The following is a 21,094-nucleotide window of genomic DNA, read 5'->3' on the forward strand; positions in this document are numbered from 1 at the left end:
TGCTATACTTACTAGAAAAGATCACAATTTTTACAGATGTCTCCTTTGTTTCTCTCCCTAAATTGCAATCAAATATTAATTTTTACATTAATGAGAATACCAGGATTGAAGATTAACTATCTAATAAAACTTGTGCATTGAAGCACTAATAACTACAAAACCTGGGCTTAAACTATGAATTTTCAGATTCTCAAACAACTGTGAAATTAAGCAGGGTGGTAAGAGGTCACTGGTTTTGGTGGAATGGCTTTCAAATCAAGATATAGGTCAATGAATCCTCTGATATATATATCTAAATAAGTGTGATAGGCTCTTGGAAGGCACTATTGATTGGAGTCAATGTCTTAGCTATGGGACAGACCTTAATCTCAACAGGAAGGCTCTAATGGGTCAAACAATTGGGCATTTGGAAACTTAAATAGATATCAGAGCATCTTTAAGTGATCTTTAATAGGGTGACACACATGTATCAAAGAAGTGTGATAGTTGTGTGAAGTTAATAGGGTCAATGGCTTCGGTTCAGTTTCTTCAAGATTTGAAGTGGCTGTGGAAGGTTCAAGCAGTAGCTAACTATTGGTGGTAAAGTATGAGAGATCATCTTCACCGCGAATGGTGCAAAGTTGAACACTCCATCATATGCCCTCCCTCACATCAAGTAGCAGTTCTTTGTAGAATTTACTGGTAATTTCAATGCTTTTCTTAAAGAATTGAATATTAAAGGAATAACATGGTGATCCCAAATTGTTGCTCGATATGCTTAATTAGTCAAAATATTTAAAAATCAAACAATGCATATATTAGTCCTTTTTGAAGATTTGGATTATATTTGCTAGTGACCATGGCATTTATAAGGAGCAATGAGTACACACTGTTGTGATAGTAACAGACTGGTCAATTTGATACCAAGTCAGAGCTTGGCCCAAGAGGTTTAATACCAAATTGGCGATGTTGCCATGTAGTTACACATTTACCACTTCATAGTCTGTTTGTGTGAAGTTTGAAAAGATCAAGAGATGCTTGTTTTTGGTTGAGTTTATAAATATATAGTCCTTTTGCTCTCCCTGTAATTGAAAAAAATGGAGATTAAATAGTAAACTGGCCAATTGAGTCTGTAGAGGAAGAACATAATGAACTAGCAGGTTCCGTGCCAAGTAATGAGCCGTGCGCTCACATCATCATGTTACAATAAAGTAAGCTAATCCAATCGGCTCAACGAGACATTATCAAAATAGAGACCATTTAAGGTTGGTGCAAAGGTTTGTTCTGTCAGTTGATGCTCATACTAGCTGGATCGTAGAGATCAGACTTTAGATCAATAACTGGAACGATGGCTTATCTTTGCATGTCATCGGAATGTCCTAGTACAGATCTCAAGTTTGATTATGTAAATTGATGTGCGAAGGTCAGGGGATGTAGGCTAGACAGATAGCCCAATATAAACAAAACAAAATGTTGTAATAAGTGCTTCTGTGATGTATGTTGGGTGCTACATGGAAGAGTTTATAAAAATATAAAAAATGACATACTTTTGACGGTTCAAAGTGCAGCCTACAAAAGCAGTTAACCTTTATAGTGAACATGAATTTAATATTTATTTCAACAAATTCAAGAGAAAATGGAAGTTTTTTTCTTAAAAGTTTCCTCATTTAATTGTATGACACAAGTAGGGAATTTATGTTAAAATAGAAGTATATGTGCCACATGATTAACAGAATTAACCTCTTTTTTGTTCTTATTAGTTGAAATAGAAGTATGTCACATGATTAATATCATTAATCTCTTGTTTTGCTCTTTATTAGTGCTATCACAGGATAGTGAGTGATATTGTGTCATGCATCAACATTCCTAAGGACTTAATCACATGACTGTTTTGTGTGAGTTACTCAAAAGATCGGTGTAAAACTAAACCGTAGAACCTTACACTGAGTTCATCGTCCTTTACTCTCCTTCTGACTTGGTTTTCACCTTCACATTATCTTGTTTTGTTCTTTTGTCCCATGAATGACTAGCTCTCGCTTCTTTCAGTGAAAGCAAAACTTTTATATTTTCAAAGCGTGTAAAAGTTGTACAAACATTTCAAATGGTCTCTGCATCTTATATCTTTTTTCCTTTGTTCTTTTGGCAGAGGCTGTAAAGAATGCCACTGGTCCATTATTAGTTGAAGTGTCCAAAACTCCAGGAGCTCATTTGGGTATCACACTCAACTCTGCGGTCAACAATGGAAAACTGGCTGTGATGATTGATGCCATCAAACCGGGGAGTATAGCAGACAGGTGTGTGTAGTTAGTCTCTGGTAACATCATTATCCTCACCAGAAAAAACGAGTTTGTTTGTCTAGACATGTACTTTGATACAAATACAAAGTAATCTGTTACATTCTCTTAGGGACCATGAAAAATACCAAGTAACAGAAACTACTTATTTCTGTGATCCTTTTAATGCAATATAGGTAGTCAGTGGTGGGCTTGATCCCATCGCTATTAAATAAATCCAGGCACTGGGATCTTTGTCATGATTCATAGGTTAGTATTCAAGTACTCGGTCTCTGTCGTGATTGACCATTAAGTGTACAAAATACTTGGTTTTGTCTTGATCCTCAAATCATTGTACAAAATACTTTAATGACCAATAAGTGTTCCAAATCTTTGGTTTGTCTTGATCCTCAAATCAATATACAAAATACTTCAATCACTAATAAGTGCACTAAATACTTGGTATTGTCTTGATCCTCAAATCATTGTACAAAATACTTTAATGACCAATAAGTGTACCAAATATTTGGTTTTGTCATGATCCTTAAATAATTATACAAAATACTTTTAGATCTCCGAGTAAGTATTCCAAGTACTTGGTGTTTTTCATAATCCCACAATAAGTAGTAATAAATACTTGGTCCATGTCAGTTTGTCACTATAAGCAAACTAAGTTCTGATCTTTGTCAAGATTTTCACAATAAGTGCATAAACATGTAAAATATCACCCAATGCCATATAAAGACTGACAAAAACAAATGCTAATAGCATTTGAGATTTTGTAATAGCAGATACAATTTTTGATCCCTACTTTCAGATGTAACTGTGCATTAGATAATGTGTGACCCCTTGGCACAGTATTATTGTTGACCCATTTATTGAGTGTCACTTTAGGCAGATTAAAACTCAATTTCTTTATCGATGGTCTTTTTTGATGGTGAGGTCAATTGTTTGGCACAGTTTTGTAATTTGAACCATCTCTTAGGAGATGATGATGTAAGATGGGTAACAGTTTGGTGTACCAGATATTTCTAATGTTAAAAACATATGCGAAAGGGTTTTGTCATTCAAGAGTGATTTTGATGTACATTGAAGATGTATATAACACCTTTTAACACCTTTATGAATCCAGTTAAAAAGGAAAAACTATATCAAAGCAAATAATAGCAACAGATATATCTTGGTTTCCTAGCCAGTCCTCAGTTGCAAAAGTTGAATAATTTGTAGGAAGTTAACCAATCAATATTTATCTCACATAAATAGGTCTATGAGTTAAAATTATATTATAAATGAAAGTGTACACATTCTTTTTAATATGTGAGTCCCAAGTTTTGTTCACCAATAGAGTTTTGTAAAATTGCAATTTAAGCTAATGCAAGTTTAAAGGCCAGTTGTATCTAGAAACGTAATATCTAGAGCACCAGTATTTTTCAATATGATAATAGCTTACTCTGATATCACTATCATCCCTCTGTTTATTTTGTCAGAAGTTTCGACTTCCCTTTGTTGATGAATAATGTCAGCAATTTTATCGACATTAAATATAAAACAGAGGAAGTTCTTGCGTGTGAGGATTGATTCTTTGTTTATAACTACTCTGTCTCGATACTTATTTGAAGGTGCGGAGCTTTACACGTCGGAGATGAGATCTTGACTATCGACGGTTCCAGCACCGGTCACATGACCGTACCGGAGGCTACTCAGCTGCTGGGGTCGGCATCAGAGCAGGTCAAGTTGGAAATAATGCCGCTGAGTCAGATGACCCCAAGATTGACCTATCACAACGAACCCAAACTCATGATGAACGGTGAGCTGCCACGAAAAACTAACTGAAAAATGTGGCTCGTAAAGTAGCAATGTATGATGGGTAATAGAAACGGTGGATCAAAGCTAAAAGAGAACAGGAACCATAATTACCTGTTAAAGGGAATTTTACATTAGTATTTACTTATGATCACAAATATTTGCTTTGAAAGTTTGATCCATTTTCTCACTTACTGGCTCCATTTGACTACAGCACTTGTAGCTATCACACATTGCAATCTGTCATGCTAAGGAGACGAATGTGTTGCATGGATATCCACACTAGTTAAATTTTGGAATTCATAGGTGTAGTTTCTTTTGGTAGAAATAATAAATATAATAATAAATCATAAAATATTTATGTAGTACTTAATGTAAAAGAATATCTCAAAACAGAAATAGAGAAAAATTTGTAAAAATCGAAAAATATACCATACATAAAAATAATGAAAAAGTCAAAAGTTAAATCAAACACATTGAATTAGTAGACTATTGACTGACTAATGTGGAGCAACCAAACAGTTGTAATGAGATATGTCTCTTAGTTAGAACAATGGGTACTGATTTATGTATGACTTTATGTATGGCTGGGTAAGTATGACAAATCAGCCTAACACACAAAGTACAACTGTATGTGTATTTGAAGAAAGAGCTTCATCTGTTTAAGTTTCAAGTTTATTAAAAATCCAGTATAAATACATGAAAGTACATATTTATAATAGGATATGAAAAACAGTTATGAAGCTTATAAAACAGAGTTATAAAACTTAAAACAGCATGTACTGTATGTACAAATAATAAATCAAATGTTAATAAAGGAATTAAAGTAGGTTTTGTGGAACAACACCCTGAATTAATATGGCAGGCCTATAAACGAAAGAATTTTTTAATACGTACAGTTCGAAATTTTGGCGTGATTGTCCTATTTCTCAAATTGTAATTAGTCTGTTGAAGAAGTGACTTCAGCCCTTTAAGGAGTGGGTGTTTCTCGTCTCTATGAATTTTATGAGAAATCCTTTTAATATCTGTCATAGCTGCATTGTTTACTTGGTTAATAAGGGTGTTATCATCGAGGCTAAACATTTTGGCACAGTAACTACAGACTACAATGAAATCAAACACATTGAATTAGTAGACTGTTGACTGATTAATGTGGAGCAACCAAACAGTTGTAATGAGATATGTCTCTTAGTTCGAATAATTGGTACCGATTTATGTATGACTTTCTGTATGGCTTGGTAACAATGACAAAGTTGCAGCCTAACACACAAAGTACAACTGTCAGTGTATTATAAGGAAGAGCTTCATCTGTTTGCGTGCATGATTTCCTACTAGGGTGATAGACTAATGATGTAATTACAGACTACATTGTATATATATACTTGATCACAAGACTCATGGGACTTTGCTTTGTCATAGACCTAGTTTGAAAAAACTTCTGTTTTAATGACTGGATCAATCATCACGTAGTTAATTAGACCTTTCGCAGTACTTACAGACTTCCGTTGTTTAATAATCCTAAGGAGTTCCCTCGTCTTTTTAACCCCAGACTCTCTTTCGCAATCGATGGGTCTCTCGCCGTACAATTTCTCCAGCACCGGTAACATCCACGGCTATCACAGTGTGCCCGGTTATGGAGGAGGTCTAGCAAACCGGAGTATGTCTGGCAACCTGATGTCTAGTAACCTTATGATGAACCCTAGGGCCATAACCCAAACACCAAGTATGCCAGGCAGCTCCACCCTCTCCAGGAAAATGAAAAACAAGAAGAGCGGATCACAATGTGAGTTGATCAATCAATTTATCTATCGATCAATCATATTCATCTATCAATCAATCAATCAGAATTGACCGACTTCATTTACACTCTGATGGGACAATTTCCTTTTTATACAGTTCGTCCATCTCCCGCTTTCAAAGCAAATGTACTGAGAGTATGAGCAGTATGAATATCAATGTTTGTTTCTATGTGATAAAAGTTAGGAACTGTTGTTACTGTCAGTATGAGTGCTTTGAAGCATGGAGTGGGATGATAGTATGGAGTGGTAGTAGCATTAGGAAATTGTCCCTACTGGCTGTCATTTGAAAGCATTTCATTAAAGTGTTTGTCAAAGTCCACATATACTATTTGGTTCTTATTTTGCATCAAGTTTTTGCAAAGCTCTTGCTTATTGTAATTTTTTTTTAAATTGCATCGTTTGTCTTTCTCTGGAATCTGGGATATTTATGTGTACGTTTGATACATGTACATATGATGTGAGAATGTTTGAGAAGTGTAAGTTTAATTTAAATATAAGTACACCATTTTCTGCTTTTCTATTCGGCAATTAAAAATGAAAAATAGGTTTCATAAACATTTTATGTAGAAAGAAAATTGTGACAGTGCATAATATAAGAGAGGTTTGAATTGACAGAAGTCTTGAAGATTGGAAATAACAATACAAAGTTAATCTATACGTACAACTTAAGCTGTTATCTTGCAGTATACAAATGTTTCCAGAAACCATTGGATTTAACCAGTTTTCTCATTTGTTCTATAAATCTGATTTCAATCTGTCACAGTGTCTTTAGCCTCGACTATTAACGGTCTGAATGCTGCTCAGCTCTCCTAAAACCAATGGATTGAACCAGTTTTCTCATTTGTTCTATAAATCTGATTTCAATCTATCACAGTGTCTTTAGCCTCGACTATCAATGGTCTGAACGCAGCTCAGCTCTCCCACATAGCCTCCATGCAGGTTGTACTCTACTCCAGAATGGGCGATTTTGGGATAATGTTACAGAACAGTATTTTTGCCACTGAAGCAATAGGTTCACCAGCTGTAATAGCCAACATTGAACCATCAGGAAAAGCAGACAGGTATTTAAAAGCAATTTGACTTTTTGAGTTACTTTGGTATGAGACCATCTGGGCATAGAAACTAGTGTTGGAACTGCATATGACCAACATCAGGGGCTGGCACAAAATGGGTCTGCTGGGCTGTTGTGAAATTTTGAAACCCAATCCATGTGAGGCAACCCTTTAGGATGTATCTGTTCCTGTACAAAATGGATACATGACATTATATGGGAAATAAAAGACCAGAAAGTTCCTAATGTTGTCCACCTGTTAAATTGGAATATCCTTCTAAAGTAGGGGCTTACTTCAAACATTTAAAAACATTTATTTCAGATCATTCATATTGCATACATGTCTTATCTTACTATGGGGTAAGGTCCTAGGGCCTCAATGGTAGGTAGGGTTTGACAGCCATCTCATGAGATGCACGAAATTTGCTCACTTGTGATCTAAAGGTTTATCATGGGTGAAACAAGTGACAGTTTTACCGACAAACTACAAGTTCTCCAAATAACTGATGAACGGGAGTAAATCATTTAAAATTCAAGTAGATCCTTGAGGGTATCAAATTTGATGTGACATGAATATAATCAAAGACAGAATCTCCACTGACAGACTCTGTGGAATTGAAATGTAATTTAGACAGATACTTCGTATGTGTAGAATGTTGCTAAGTTCAAGAATATTTCAGGTGTTGCAAAGGAGAACTAGCTGTATGTGTGTTTTTGAAAACCAGTTAGCCCAGCAAATTCCTTTTATCAATCTTCATTTAAAAAAAAAAAAAAAACAATTTTAGCCCGTACTTATGATTTCTTGTTCCATCAGACCAGCATTTGTAAATCTTACATTAATGAATCATGAATGTAATTTGCTATAATTTATCATGTTTAGGTGATAATGCAGCTATACTAATAAAACTATAATACTGTTGAGCTCACACTGTCCTGTGTTCTACAAATTCACTGCACAAGTTCAAACTGTATATAATTTCAAATGAAGAAACGTCATTTAGGAATTTAATGCAAATACTGGATATTCCTTATTTGCAGGTCAAAAACTAATTTAACTTCTTGGTTATTCTTTTAAACCCTCAGTCTCTGTTAAATTTAACCTATGTTCCGTGTCCTTTACTTTACACCCTTTATCTAGATGTGGTGTGCTTCAACCTGGAGACCGTATCCTTGCCATTAACGGTCGTTACACGGAAGAGATGACCTCGGATGAAGCCAGTCATCTTCTCAGAGAGAGCGGTCAGCAGTGTGTGCTAGATGTTGAATTTGACATCGCTGGTAAATAGCCATTTCTGTTTTATTACACTTTTTGGGGGGAAAAACTCATAAAAATATTTAATGGATAAGAGCAAAGACATTGATGGCTGTAATGGGATTCTAATGGTGATCTCTGGGTGTAACCCGGGTATAGTCAACCAGTCGGCTCTCTGTTGTACATTTACTTGTATAAGATATCTAAAATACAGAAATATGTCTGGAGATAGAAGAGAAGCACCAATAAGGTGACAAGGGTTCTTGTTTCATGTGATAGACAGATCTTTTCCTTTGGGGGGGGGGGGTATGGGGCAGGGGTACCCATTTTCATAGGAGACAAAATTGTTCTTGAAATGTCCACAGCATCGTCCTCATGGCATACCATGCTGTTAATTTCTCATGAGGTCAAGAACATACCTTACCACAGCATGGGAATTCTTTTCTAGATATCAATTTGAAACTTTGTGAAAGGTTATTTCAAGGATGGTAAATTATGAAGACTATGGAAAGTTTTCAACTGAGATTGATATATATATAACACTTTTAATAACACTTTTAATACTGTATTGTTAAGAATCACAGAGCAATCCCACTACTAAAAAGAAAGTTTCTTAAACTATTTCAAAGGTGTTGTTCCTCATGGATCAGCTTGTTGTGAGTTCTATGTTTCTATGTGAGTTCTATGTTTCATGGATAAAAAATTAAAGAAAGCGTTCTTTTCATTTCATTTAGTTGATTTATCACACAAGGTGCACACATTTGGAAAACTATATAGCATTACACAAATGAGAATATGAAGATACCTATTCACAGAATGAAATGTACTTTGTTGAAAATCATGTCTAGAAGTTATTTATCAGTCTGGAAGTTTTTTACAAAATAGTCTAATTTGATGATTATGTAAGGTGCTTAACTGAGCTGAGGTCCATAAAATCCATGAGACTATTGGAGCAATCCACAACCTAGACTGATCTGCCATGTTTCCCCAAATAGATAAAACTAGTCCAAGAGTGAGCATCCGAAAACATTAAAATTAATTTCCTGTCGTTCCAAATTCTATGTTACAGGTCACTTGCCCTTTCCCATTCACAAATTGTTGATTCTCAGCTGAGTGAAGAATAAATACAATGTTATTATCCTCTTCTCTTCAACGATAAATGTTGAGTTCTTTTCGTTCTGTACTTTCTACTTTCAATAGAAACAGTCGTGCCAAGCAGTGGAACTTTTAACGTGAAGTTACCTGTTGGAGATGCTGGATTGGGGTTAACTTTAAGCTGTGAGTTTTCTGTGAACAATGGCTCATGATTTTTAAGATTTGTTTATATGATGTTGAATTTAATATCGAACCTGTCTGTTAAAATTGTGACCTTGACACGTTAGTATGTACACCTGGTATTTGCCTTTGTCACCTCAGACTGTCCATTCTGCTTAAGCTAATTAATTGTTCATTTAAGAATGAAAATTTTTCTTGATATGATATATTAAAATAGTTTAAATCAGATCTGTTAAAGTTTTCGTTCTTAAAGATGCTAATTAGTAATAATCGTGAAGCAGTCAATAATAGAAATTATGATAATTACAGAAATATGCCTGACAATGAAAAATCTAAACTACAGTGTAAGACATTTATCCCAAAGGTAATGAGGGAGGTATTGAAGAACTTAGCATGCATAGACTCCGGATGTGTGACCTGAAAAATTCGCAGATGACATTGCAAGGGTCCTACCTGTACATTTTTCAGTCGTCAGATGAGTACTTTACTTCAGAAGAAATAAAAAATATGTGTGTTTCTTTTACATCTTCTGCTGTACAAGCAGTTATTTTCGTTAGATATATTTCCACTTTTTTGTATTTAAAGCTTTGTTCCCCTATCAACATAATGGTACTAACCAAAGCTCCAGGTACATGGACTTTTGTTATAGGAGGTTACCAATTCTGTATCAAACACAACATATTGTAACATTTGAAGACATTTTAACTACATAATATTATCAAAATCTACTGTTTTCATCGTCAGTGGAATTATCTGGTTGCAAATTTAACAGCAGTAAAACATTTGAGCTGATTCCTGAAGTTATTGCTTAAATATATGTTAAATCTTCTTTGCTACTAAATATTTATGATCAGGGGGGTTGGAAGCTTCCAAAAAGTGGGGGGGGCACAACATCAGAGGGGCACTTTCTCATTCCACAACCACCACTCGTTATGCTATAAACCGATACACACCAGCCATATCACTTAAATATATATGATGTGTTAGTGTGCTATCAATACTATTTTTTGAGATTGTTTTATTGTTAACTGTGCTACAAAATGATGTGAGTGCCATTTTAGAAATAGCATGTACAGACTAAAAATAAATCATTCAAAAAAATTATTAAAAGGCTTAAGATTTCCAAAAGACAGTTTTTCTTCAAAGGGGCACATTTTATTTGCCAGTAGGGCACATTTGCTCTTTTGGAAAAAAGTGGGGGGGGGCACATTTATGATGTTTATGATGTTCTGTTCATTAGCAATTCATTAATTCAAAATCAAAATTAGTCCAAAGAACTTAAGACAGTAGTTAACAGAATAATAATGATAACACCTTGGTTTCTACTTACAGCTGCAAGAGGTCGGACCTTAGGAGAGGGTCTGGTGATTTCTCAAGTTAAGAAAGGAAGCATTGCCCATAGGTAAGAAGTTTTCAGTTATCTTTATGCAACTTAGTCCTAGTTAGGTAGAAAACTTAAACAGAAAAAGATAGACCCAAAGTTACTAAGATATGTTGACAAACAAGGGTTGTAAGTTTTCATCCTTTAAAACTTTATTAGTTGAATAGTAACTGAATACTTTTGGCCTTGAATTTCTTGTTAGTATTGTCTTAATAAACAAGAGTACAGCAATTACTGACTAAATAATGCATTCATCATTTTTATAATAAAAAAAAAATTGTTTTTTACAAAGTTGTGAATGACTTAATAATCTTGATTTTGTTTTGTTTTAATTGATCACTCCTTTTGGTGAAGTTATTTCTGTTAGTAAAGTGTCTTAGGTCTAGCTTGTTTGACATGAATGAATCAACAGGGCAAGATTATGAAATTTCATATAATCATGAAATGGGTGAAGTTATTTTATCAACCACATTCATACTTTTGACTTTTTATTTCAGCTTAATGGTTTTGTCAATTTGTATGTCCAGATGCAAATCTGTAGTATATGGATAAGATTCTGTTGATAGGTTTATAGTGAAATTGCAGCAGTGATCATTGTCCCATAAGAAAGTTTAGATACAACAGTGACAATATCATTTTATTTAGGGTATGGACTACTCCTAAATCACTAAATCATACATTTTGTTGATGAGTTTTGTAATTATTGAAGACTGTTACTTTTTATGATCCTTGCTGCGGCCGAATGGATAAAGGCGGTAGTATTTGAAGCAATGAGGCTTAGCAATCGGGAGGTTCCGGGTTCGATACCCAGCTGGGTCACAGTAAGGTGGGTTTTTTTTCCAAGAGAAATCTATGGTTTTCCCACCTAAAATGACTTTTCATTGGAAATTGGAAAGATTCCAAACTTGAGTGAAATTAAAAAGTTGTAATCCATAAGCCCTTGCGGGTTTCTCCCACATTTCTGATCCCTTAAGCGTCGTACAAAAAACTGCTGATTATTAATTTTATTAATTTGTTTCCGTCGTTGTTTAGATCTGGTACAATGGAACCAGGAGATCGGTTACTCGCTATAGATGACATTCACGTGGATACATTCACAGTAGACGAGGCTCTTCATCTCTTGAGACAGGCCGATGATGTGGTCAAACTAAGGGTCAAGAAAGATGAGGCTTATTCAGGTGAGAAGATCAAAATGCTCCTTGGAGATCCCTTAGTTGTTCAGTGTATGAAGTTGTGTGAAGTATGATCAGATAGAGAAACCACAGTCAGTCCATGCTAGTCCTCGTTTCTAAGATTAAAAGCATGAATCAATGAAGGAAGCAAATGAGTCATTAATTAATGTGGAGGAATCATTCAATGTATTGACACTCCAATGAAGTTTACAACAATACTGAGATGAGGCTCCATGTGAAAAGCTGATCCATAGATTGATCATACGCCTAGAGAAGGAAAATTGTGTGCTTTTGTCTGAAAGCTAAAGCTTCCTTATTGTGAGTCTGTTGTAGTGAATAAAAAAAGACAAGGCTTTTGAAAGAGGTATTTGAATACAGAATTAAAGCTCCTCAGAATAATCACTTCAATTGAACATTCTTTGCCTCCAGTCCATTATTGGAGCAAGTTTTTATTTAACTTGATTTCTTTTACATTATGAAAGAACGAGAATGTTTCCATTCAGTTGCAACAATCACCTTTGACACAAAGGTCATATGGCAAGTTAATAGTTTTTTTCTGTACTTGAATTGGCCAGGGAAGGCATTGAGCCTAGGGAATGGCAGGGAGGGGGGGATGGGAGGGGGTTGGGGCAGAATTTGAGAGGCAGTGGAACATGCCACCCCTGTATCCCTGGCTCCTCCATTCCTTGGATTGATTGTACTAAATCTGACAGTTTTCTTCTTCAACTGGTATCATTTGCAGATGAGCCTTCAGTCAGTGGTGCAATCTCTTACTCTGTGGAGCTTATACGACACGGTGGTCCGTTAGGGATCACGATATCAGGGACAGAGGAACGCTTTGACCCTGTCGTGATATCGGGGTTGACAGAAGGAGGCTTAGCAGAGAGGTATGTACTTTCTTGTGTGTTTGCAGAGATCCGCTGTGTGTCTCATAAACACAACTAGATCCATACGTTCAATCGCAAGTTAAATGACAGGAAGTTTGTTTATTGAACTGAATAGAAATGATGTTGTTTTAGCTGTTCCTGAAGATATGTTGCTCTTATTATGATTAAAACCTGTAAGAGTCATATCACCTGAATTTTCCATCAGGTAATGGAATTTTTATTTATGATGATTTTTTTTTATTGATGATATTTTGGTTTTTTGAATATTTCAATTTTTGATTGATGATTTTTATGATGATTTTTGTTGTTGATTGATAAGGGGTTTTGACAGTTACTTTATAAAATTTTTGTCTTGTTGGAGAGGAAGCTCTCCGTAGAAAAAACCCATGAAATAAATCTTCTGGAATATGAATATTATATGAATATGAATATGCAAAATAGAATAAATATAGATATAAAGCAATACTTCCAGAAGCAGTTTAGTTCCACCCTCAGGAAATCATGAATATTCAAGAGGCTGTTTTATTTTTCCTCTTCAGAACCGGTGCTATTCACTTAGGAGACCGTCTTCTTGCCATCAATTCTGTATCTTTGAGAGGTAAGACTCTCTCAGAGGCCATTAGGCTGCTGCAGAATGCTGGAGATGTTGTAATACTCAAGGTCAGCAAACAGGAGAGACCAAGAAGAGGTTCCTTGAACGAGCTCGGCCTGACAGAAAGACACGAGGTAAGGGATAGGCCTTCCTGATGTTAACAGTTTACCTTTAACTTAATGCATCCAGTTGCTTTTCATAATATATTTTAACATTGCTCATCAGAGTTTTGCTTTTATATTGTTTCTATAAGCTGGTTTTTAGCCTTGAGAGTTAAAGTGTCATCTTAGCCCTGATTTATATATGCAAATCAGATGCACAGAATACAGGGCTATGAAAAGTCTGGTAGGTTTAGGACAAAGAGTTACTCTTGAAAACTTTGAAATGTATTGTCTCAAGATGAAAACATCTTGTCACAATTAAAACTAGTAATATAGTTTCTGTTTGAAACGTGTTTAAAGATAATCTTACTGGGTAATTTTAACAAGATTTATTATTGATCATTTATTTACTTTTACGGTTAATATGATCTGGATAACCTTATCATTGCATATTCATGGATCTGAGAAAGGAAACAGATTTGTTTACCTTGTGTCTTACGTACTTACCTTGTGTCTTACGTTCAATATATTTGGATGATTTTTCGAAACTTCTTTCTGAAGTATATGTCTTTGGCACTTAACTCTATAACACATCTAATCATTGCTGCAGGTCCATGAAATACTTCCAATTTAATACCTAATTGTGGATGTTGTATCTTATATTGTATGCTACTGTCAAACTAGCTCACCGATCATCATTCATCTCTCTTTTATCCCATGCAGCGAGAGGGGCGTCGATCGAGAGCTATGAGCCCAGCACGTTCTGGGACCCTGCCTTCGATGTTCAGGAGCTACAGTACGGATCAGCCCGGCACCCCCATCATCCCCGACGATAGGATCAGATATGACAACTGGGAGGAATCCGGTCTAGACACTGGCTACCAGAGTCATTACACCCACCATTCCAGGTCGATATCCCCCGCCACGGCCAGATCTCGATCCAGGGCCAGCAGCATGTCGCCCTCACGTAGCAGACAGAGTCGGAGACATGCGAGCGTGTCTCCCTCCAGGAGGAGCAATAGGGGGCGACATTCACGTCGGCCGTCGTATTCGGGTTCCCCTTACGATATGAGTGACGAGGAGATGGACCATCCCATGCTGTCGGTCGATTACCGGGATCAGTATCGCCAGACGGACGGTTACAGAGAGTACGACGATAGCTACCCACCCCCGTCGAGGAGGAATGGTAGGCTGCCACCAGATGATCGGATGGATAGACCAGTGGAATATTTTCAGGACAATGGGTATAACAATTACCCTATGGCAGGTGCCAATGGTTTGTCTGTAAACCAAGGCAGCATGAACTTGAACGGTGGCAGTTCCAGTCACGACATACCGACCAACGGTAGCTTCGGTCGGTACGTCAAGCGAAGAGACCGGTCGGTGGACCGCAGGGACAGATCTTTGCCTGGTTCCAAAGCCACCACCCCACCCCCAGTGCTAGACGATCACGGTAAACCCAGCTATTCGGATCCCGAATCTAGGGATATATCCACTCCACCAGCTGTAGGGTTTGAAAGCTTGACCAGCAGGATGGATTCAATATCCATGCAAAGCTTTGAGGAGGGCAAGCAGCTAAGTGACAGCGATGGAGCGCCGGCCCCCGTAGAGCTACTCCGGGTCGCCCTCTACAAGGACAGCGACGTGGAGGACTTTGGCTTCAGCGTGTCCGACGGTATCACAGAGAAAGGAGTGTTCGTGAATACCATCAGACCTGGCGGACCAGCCGCCAAGCAGGGCAGTGTCCGTCCGTTTGACCGAGTCCTGCAGGTAAAGACTGTAGCTACTTTGCAGTTCAAATAACACGTCGATTAGGACAAAAGTTTCTTCAAAAAAATGATTTTATGTTTCTTGAAACATTGTTGAATATCAACATATATATGCAGATATACTGTAAGCCACACATCATCATGTAAGAAAGGGATTAATCAGTTTTCCATTAGTTGGAGAAGTGGAAGGTTTGGGTGGGAATTTGCAAAGCGGAGGAGATGAGGCGATTGTGTTACAGATTTCTGTGTACTAATAAAGGTATGGTTCTGTCACTGAAGGGCTGCAACACATTCTAAAATGGATGATTGACTTCTCTTCATGCACCCCCACTTTGCCCCCCTTTTATTCTCAAATATATTTTCATTTAATTTCAATTTGATCTTCAGGTTAATCAAACAAGAACCAGAAACTTTGACTGTTGTATGGTGGTACCGTTAATCGCTGCCTCTGGCAACAAGCTGGATCTAGTCCTCAGCCGCAACCCCATCGCTCAGTTGAAGTTGGGACCGCCGTCAGATGGGTTGGGTGCTAGCCCATCCAGACCATCAGAGAATGGGCACCAAGATAGCAATGACAGCTCTCAAGTCAGCATGTGAATGAAAGGTTTTACTCCTTTCACGTTTTAATATTTTTACAACAAATCTAATTGTCGAAATAGAATAAAAAATTCTCTTTATGGATTTGTTATAAAAGCTGTCATTATTTCGCTGTTTGCCAATGGTTATGTTTTATCTAGGAAAGTCTCACCTGTTTGCACACCACAAAATTTGCTAAAAAAAACTCATGTTCATCGTCAAAGTCAAGTTCATTGGACTGCGTGTGTTAAATTCTTTGGAGACTTTAATAGGTAAAATAGTCCAGTTTGGTGATATATAATGTTAAGAAAGTGCTATTAATCTTTTAATGGTAGACAACTCAAATGAATGGATACTCTGTGTTGGTATCAAAAATGTTCAGGAGCCGTTCCGATCATCATCACTGAGGTTCTGAGGATAGTTCAAAGTTTAAGTGAAATTAATTTAAGTGACTGCATGGTGCTAAAAGTTTATCAATTAGTTTAAGAAAAGTTCATGTTTTGTAAAGGAATAATCGCTGCATAGTCGTCACATGATGGATAAACTCTGTAAATATATTTCTCAATCTCTGTTAGAACTGAATCTCAAACATTAAGGAGTGTAGTCAGAATGGACAGAAAGAATCCTGGATATTTCATTAGTTGTGGAGTAACCATGGATTTTCATCTTCCAAATGATTTAACACTGCAAGGAACTTTTCGGCACGCCCTCTGTCGGTAATAGCCAGGTGTCCCTATCATATTTGATACTCTGTGCTACAAAGGAAAGAGATTTGAGCCAATAAAATTGCCTTTTACCAGTTCAGTCCATCATCTACCAATTAGATGTTCCACTCAAAGAGTTCCTCATTTCTTTCAATTATGCTATAAAAAAAACTTTTTGTATTCTACAGATGTAAAACACAAATCGTACAAAAATGAATAAATTACAATTAAATAACAATTAAAAACAAGATCCATGGTTTACTTTTGTATTAATGACAAAGAACGTGTCCAAGTCTAGACTGTCATCACTTTTCAAAAGTGTTCATATTATTGCACAGATCTGAATGGGGGGGGGGGTGGGGGGGGCTTGGTATTAAACAAGTCATCATTTTTTTCGTAAGTGTAAAATAATAACTACAGGTATTTGAAATACTGTATTTTTTTGTATTGCATGCTTCTTTCTTTCCTTCTTCTTTGTGTTTTGTACATAGTGTACATTGTTGTCAAGTCATTATTAACTTATTATGTAACCATGGACATTAAAACACACATAGTAAACCTGATGATACAAACATAGGTATTAACTAGTATGTGCATGTACAGTGCCAAGATATTTCAATGCTTCTTTCCTTTTGCAATTATGTATGGTTTTCCTAAATTTTCTGTTTATAGTTTGTTTTTACTTAGTATTTTTTTTTTTTGGGGGGGGGGGTCTTTTTGTCACAATGTCAGGCCTTATATTTTGTATGAAATACATATCCTGCCTTCACTTTTTCTATCTATGCAAATTTAGGAAATTAGTTTTTATTATAAGCCTGTTAACATGCAGGATACATTTTCTTACATGACAAAGAGTTTTATGCACTTTGTCAAAGGTTAAGAGAGAGAGAGATATTGAGGAATAAGAGTTATTTATTACTTTAAAGAAGGTTGATCGATTGGAATTTGTTTTCTTTCTTTCAAGGTGTGGGGGTTTGGGGGGGGGGAATAGGTGATGGGGTTGTATTGTTACCTACTGTTGTATGCATGATTTTGTTGTGGTCTTAAGGACCTGGCTAGGGGTAAACTTTGGCAACTATGGTCTCGAAACAAGAAGCCCAATTGGCACCAGAAATGAAACTAGCATATTTCATGACCAATAGAAAATCAACCCTGTTAGCAGTTTGGCTCTTCGGACCCGGTTTGTGGGCAGGGTTCGGAGCCGGTAATCTGGTGGGCCGGTCCACCCCTGGCAGCTGCATTTATTTGATCGGTATCACCTAAACTAGATTTCATCTAAACTTACTTCCCATCAGTAAGAAGCTGCAAGCCATCATTTTAATTGCCTAACATTTTTGGCTGGATGCAAGGTTGTTTAGTTGGTCACAGTAAGAGCTGCAACCATGGTTTCAGTTGGAAGTTATGGTTTAATGAAATAAACCATGTGGTTTTCAATGGATTTGATGTTACACTTAAACTAGCAAACCACATCTTTCAGTATTTCTCTTGGAAAGGCATTGCGATGTTCTCTACCCACTGTAATGAAATTTGCATATAAGTTTTCCTCAGGGTTTTAAATGCAAAACAAAATATAAATGCAATAGAACTGGTATGTGTGGCTGGTACTTGGTAAAAATGAAATGTTGCCCAAATAAGGCGCAACATGTGGCTTTGTTTGATTCTGATGTGAATTTGAGGAATTTGAAATCAAGTTTGTTACATTTTGGATCATGTTTTGTAATTGTAAAAGTTAGGAAAAAGTATCAATTATTGTTTACAACAATAAACAACTATAATCTAGTCATTCATAAAATGGCTGTCATATATGCTGCATTATATACAACCCTCTATTTTACCACATGTTTTTCATTTTTTCAGTATCAACGGGCATTGATATGACAACGTTACAATTTTAATAAGACCCTTTGTTAAGGGATCCTATTTTGAGCACAATATTTACCTATGCATGTAAAAAACCTGTCACAAATCACTGTAATTATGCCAGTTAGCCAGCCAGTGAGAGAGGATGGTTGTTTATATATGTCATTGTTTACTAATATTTCCATGACAAGTGGGAAGAAATTTGCTCATTTTCATCTCACTTTTCACCCAAAAGCTTCAGTTTGTGTTTTTAGTCACAACATTCAGATCAGGTCTGGAGATTTCAGTAACCAAATAATATGATATTACTTTTTTTTCTTTTTTCTTTTAATATTAACTATTTGTCTGTATACACTAAGACTGCATTCAGCATGTGATGTGCTGGATTATGGGACTAGGGGTTTGTATCTCCCTCCCCCACCCCCCCCCCCCACCAACTTTGGCTGGGCATCCAAGAAGTGACTTGACATGATGTAAACAATTTTCTTATTCATACTGAACCAGAAGTCCTGCTTCCCGCAGGCCCATCACCCACAGATTCCTACGGACTTAGGTTTTGTCTTTTAACTATTGGACGAAATGACAGAATCTGTTCTGGCTTCTCTTCTGTGCTTTGATTCAGAAAAACTTGCCTAAACCATCTTTCAGTGAGGTAGGTCTGTTTGAATTTGCATAATGCATGTTAACTTTGTTCAGGAACCTAAGGAGATATGAGATAAGCTGTTTAACTGGTGCTACTACAATTTTACTTTCAGATGCAGTGTGTAGCGTCCTGTCTATATGACGTGGCGGAGAGTAACAATTTATATACGGGACAGTAGTGTTGTTGATTCGTAGGTTAGAAACAAAAGAGACATTTGTCCTCACAGTGATCGATACCCACCACCTCTGTGCAAGACTTGAAGAGGAGAGCATACTTATTTAACCAAATATGAATAATATTATAAAATCAAAAACGTGTGGAATTTTCTTTTAAGTTTTATTTGTTTCTAAGGTTAACAATGTAAGGTTAACAAGAATTGACGAGATTTGCATTGTTTTTTTGTTTCGTTAACATTTCTATCCTTGTTAAAAGGGGATTAGAAATGAACTATTTATGTAATTAGTAGAGCTTTATCAACAACATCATTCAATTATTTATTTTTGCATGTTTATTAGTTGTTTACATGTTTCGCTGGAATATCCAAAGACTGGTAGAGCGTTAACAGTCTACACTGAAGCAATAAATACATTATTTATATTTCAAGAAAAAATGAGCTGGTTTTCTCTTCTTTTCTCTCTCTCTCATTCTATGTCATTTTCCAATGTTTTAATTCTGCATAATTAATAATGGTTACATAAACTTGTGTAGGTGTATGTTAAGTTAAGTTTATTGAATATTGTTTAGTTCTCCAATTGCAAAAGTATATTATTGAACTTCCAAGATATTTTCTTACATCAATATGCAAATTTTTGTACAAAAATATCTTGTGTCCCACAATGCCTAGTATAAAGTACTAGTAAATTAATAAATAAAAACTTGTTTTTTGATTGCCATTAGCCCATAGCCTCATATAATTCTGGAAACCACTTTCTCCTTTCAGACAACTTACTTGTGAACCTGTCACACACCATGAATAACTTGTATTTTGGAATTAATTACCACCCTTTACAGGACCCCCAATGGAGCAAATTATTATATTCAAATTGATGCCAAATGATGCTAGAGTGTTTTCTCGATTTCATCCCTGATGTTAGGTTTTAAACATCTTGGGAAGTGTAACACCATCCCATTAACTGTCGAAGCGCATCGGTTTACATGTTCCTCTTTGACATGTATCTCTTCGGGAGATGTCACGCAAGTCAAGAAGAGTCTTGAGGGAGACCATTAGAATGCAAAATCCTGCCAATTTTAATATCATTATCTTGTCAGTTGGAACTCAAAGCTCTTGCTGAGGGATTGAATAAGTTCCATACAACTTTGTTAAAGCTATTGGACTTAATTTATGTTTCCCCCGTGGGTCTATTCTGTTCACGGAATTTACTATGTTTGCTCACAATCTAATGAGAAGAAGCCAAGGTCTTTCATGAAGCGGTTTCTAAAATATGCTAATACTGGCCTCTTTAATTATAATTAACCCAGCAGAATTATGCTGATGGCCTCTTTATGGAGATATTTTATTTCATGAACTGAGGTTACCTTTCAAATAGTATCTTATAATTATGGTTACTTGGATTAAACAGGTGAGTAGAACCTGTGCAGTCAAGTCAGTGTGTGTATGTGTGCGTTTGTATTTCTATCTGACCGAGGACTTGAACAAAAGAATTTCAGGTCCTCGGTTGTGATTTCTAAAGAATCACCACGTCCTCGGAAGAATTTTATTGTATGGGGTATTGTTAAGGTTAGGGTACGTGGATTTGAACAATGGAAAATACAATGGGGTCCTCGGTCTGAATGTAATACAAACGTGTGTTTGTGTGACATGAGCTTTGTATATCTTAAGATAAGATCTCATACATGACATTAAACATTTTGTTGGGTGATGATGATGATGTACGATCAACTGATGTCCTCAGCCATCAAAATGTAAAAATCTTGCACGTTCTGTATCACATGAACTGTATCAGTAAATAAAGTTTT

General features: G+C 36.2%; 1 protein-coding gene across 3 annotated transcripts in view; it reads left to right on the forward strand.

Annotated features, from left to right (window-relative positions):
- The window catches only part of LOC139961169 (glutamate receptor-interacting protein 2-like), a 50,738-nt gene extending 31,010 nt beyond the window's left edge, over positions 1-19,728 (forward strand). For all 3 annotated transcript variants that reach the window (XM_071960133.1, XM_071960132.1, XM_071960134.1), the window contains 12 exons: positions 2,126-2,273; positions 3,872-4,059; positions 5,605-5,838; positions 6,729-6,915; positions 8,044-8,183; positions 9,358-9,435; positions 10,765-10,834; positions 11,846-11,991; positions 12,728-12,872; positions 13,412-13,598; positions 14,289-15,335; positions 15,722-19,728. In XM_071960133.1, the coding sequence (XP_071816234.1) occupies positions 2,126-2,273; positions 3,872-4,059; positions 5,605-5,838; positions 6,729-6,915; positions 8,044-8,183; positions 9,358-9,435; positions 10,765-10,834; positions 11,846-11,991; positions 12,728-12,872; positions 13,412-13,598; positions 14,289-15,335; positions 15,722-15,931 (2,780 nt within the window). In that variant the 3' untranslated portion in view covers positions 15,932-19,728. The remainder of the gene's footprint in view (positions 1-2,125; positions 2,274-3,871; positions 4,060-5,604; positions 5,839-6,728; positions 6,916-8,043; positions 8,184-9,357; positions 9,436-10,764; positions 10,835-11,845; positions 11,992-12,727; positions 12,873-13,411; positions 13,599-14,288; positions 15,336-15,721) is intronic.
- The last annotated feature ends 1,366 nt before the right edge of the window (positions 19,729-21,094 follow it).

Source organism: Apostichopus japonicus, chromosome 20 (genome assembly GCF_037975245.1).
Source record: "Apostichopus japonicus isolate 1M-3 chromosome 20, ASM3797524v1, whole genome shotgun sequence".
Taxonomy (NCBI): Eukaryota; Metazoa; Echinodermata; class Holothuroidea; order Aspidochirotida; family Stichopodidae; genus Apostichopus; species Apostichopus japonicus.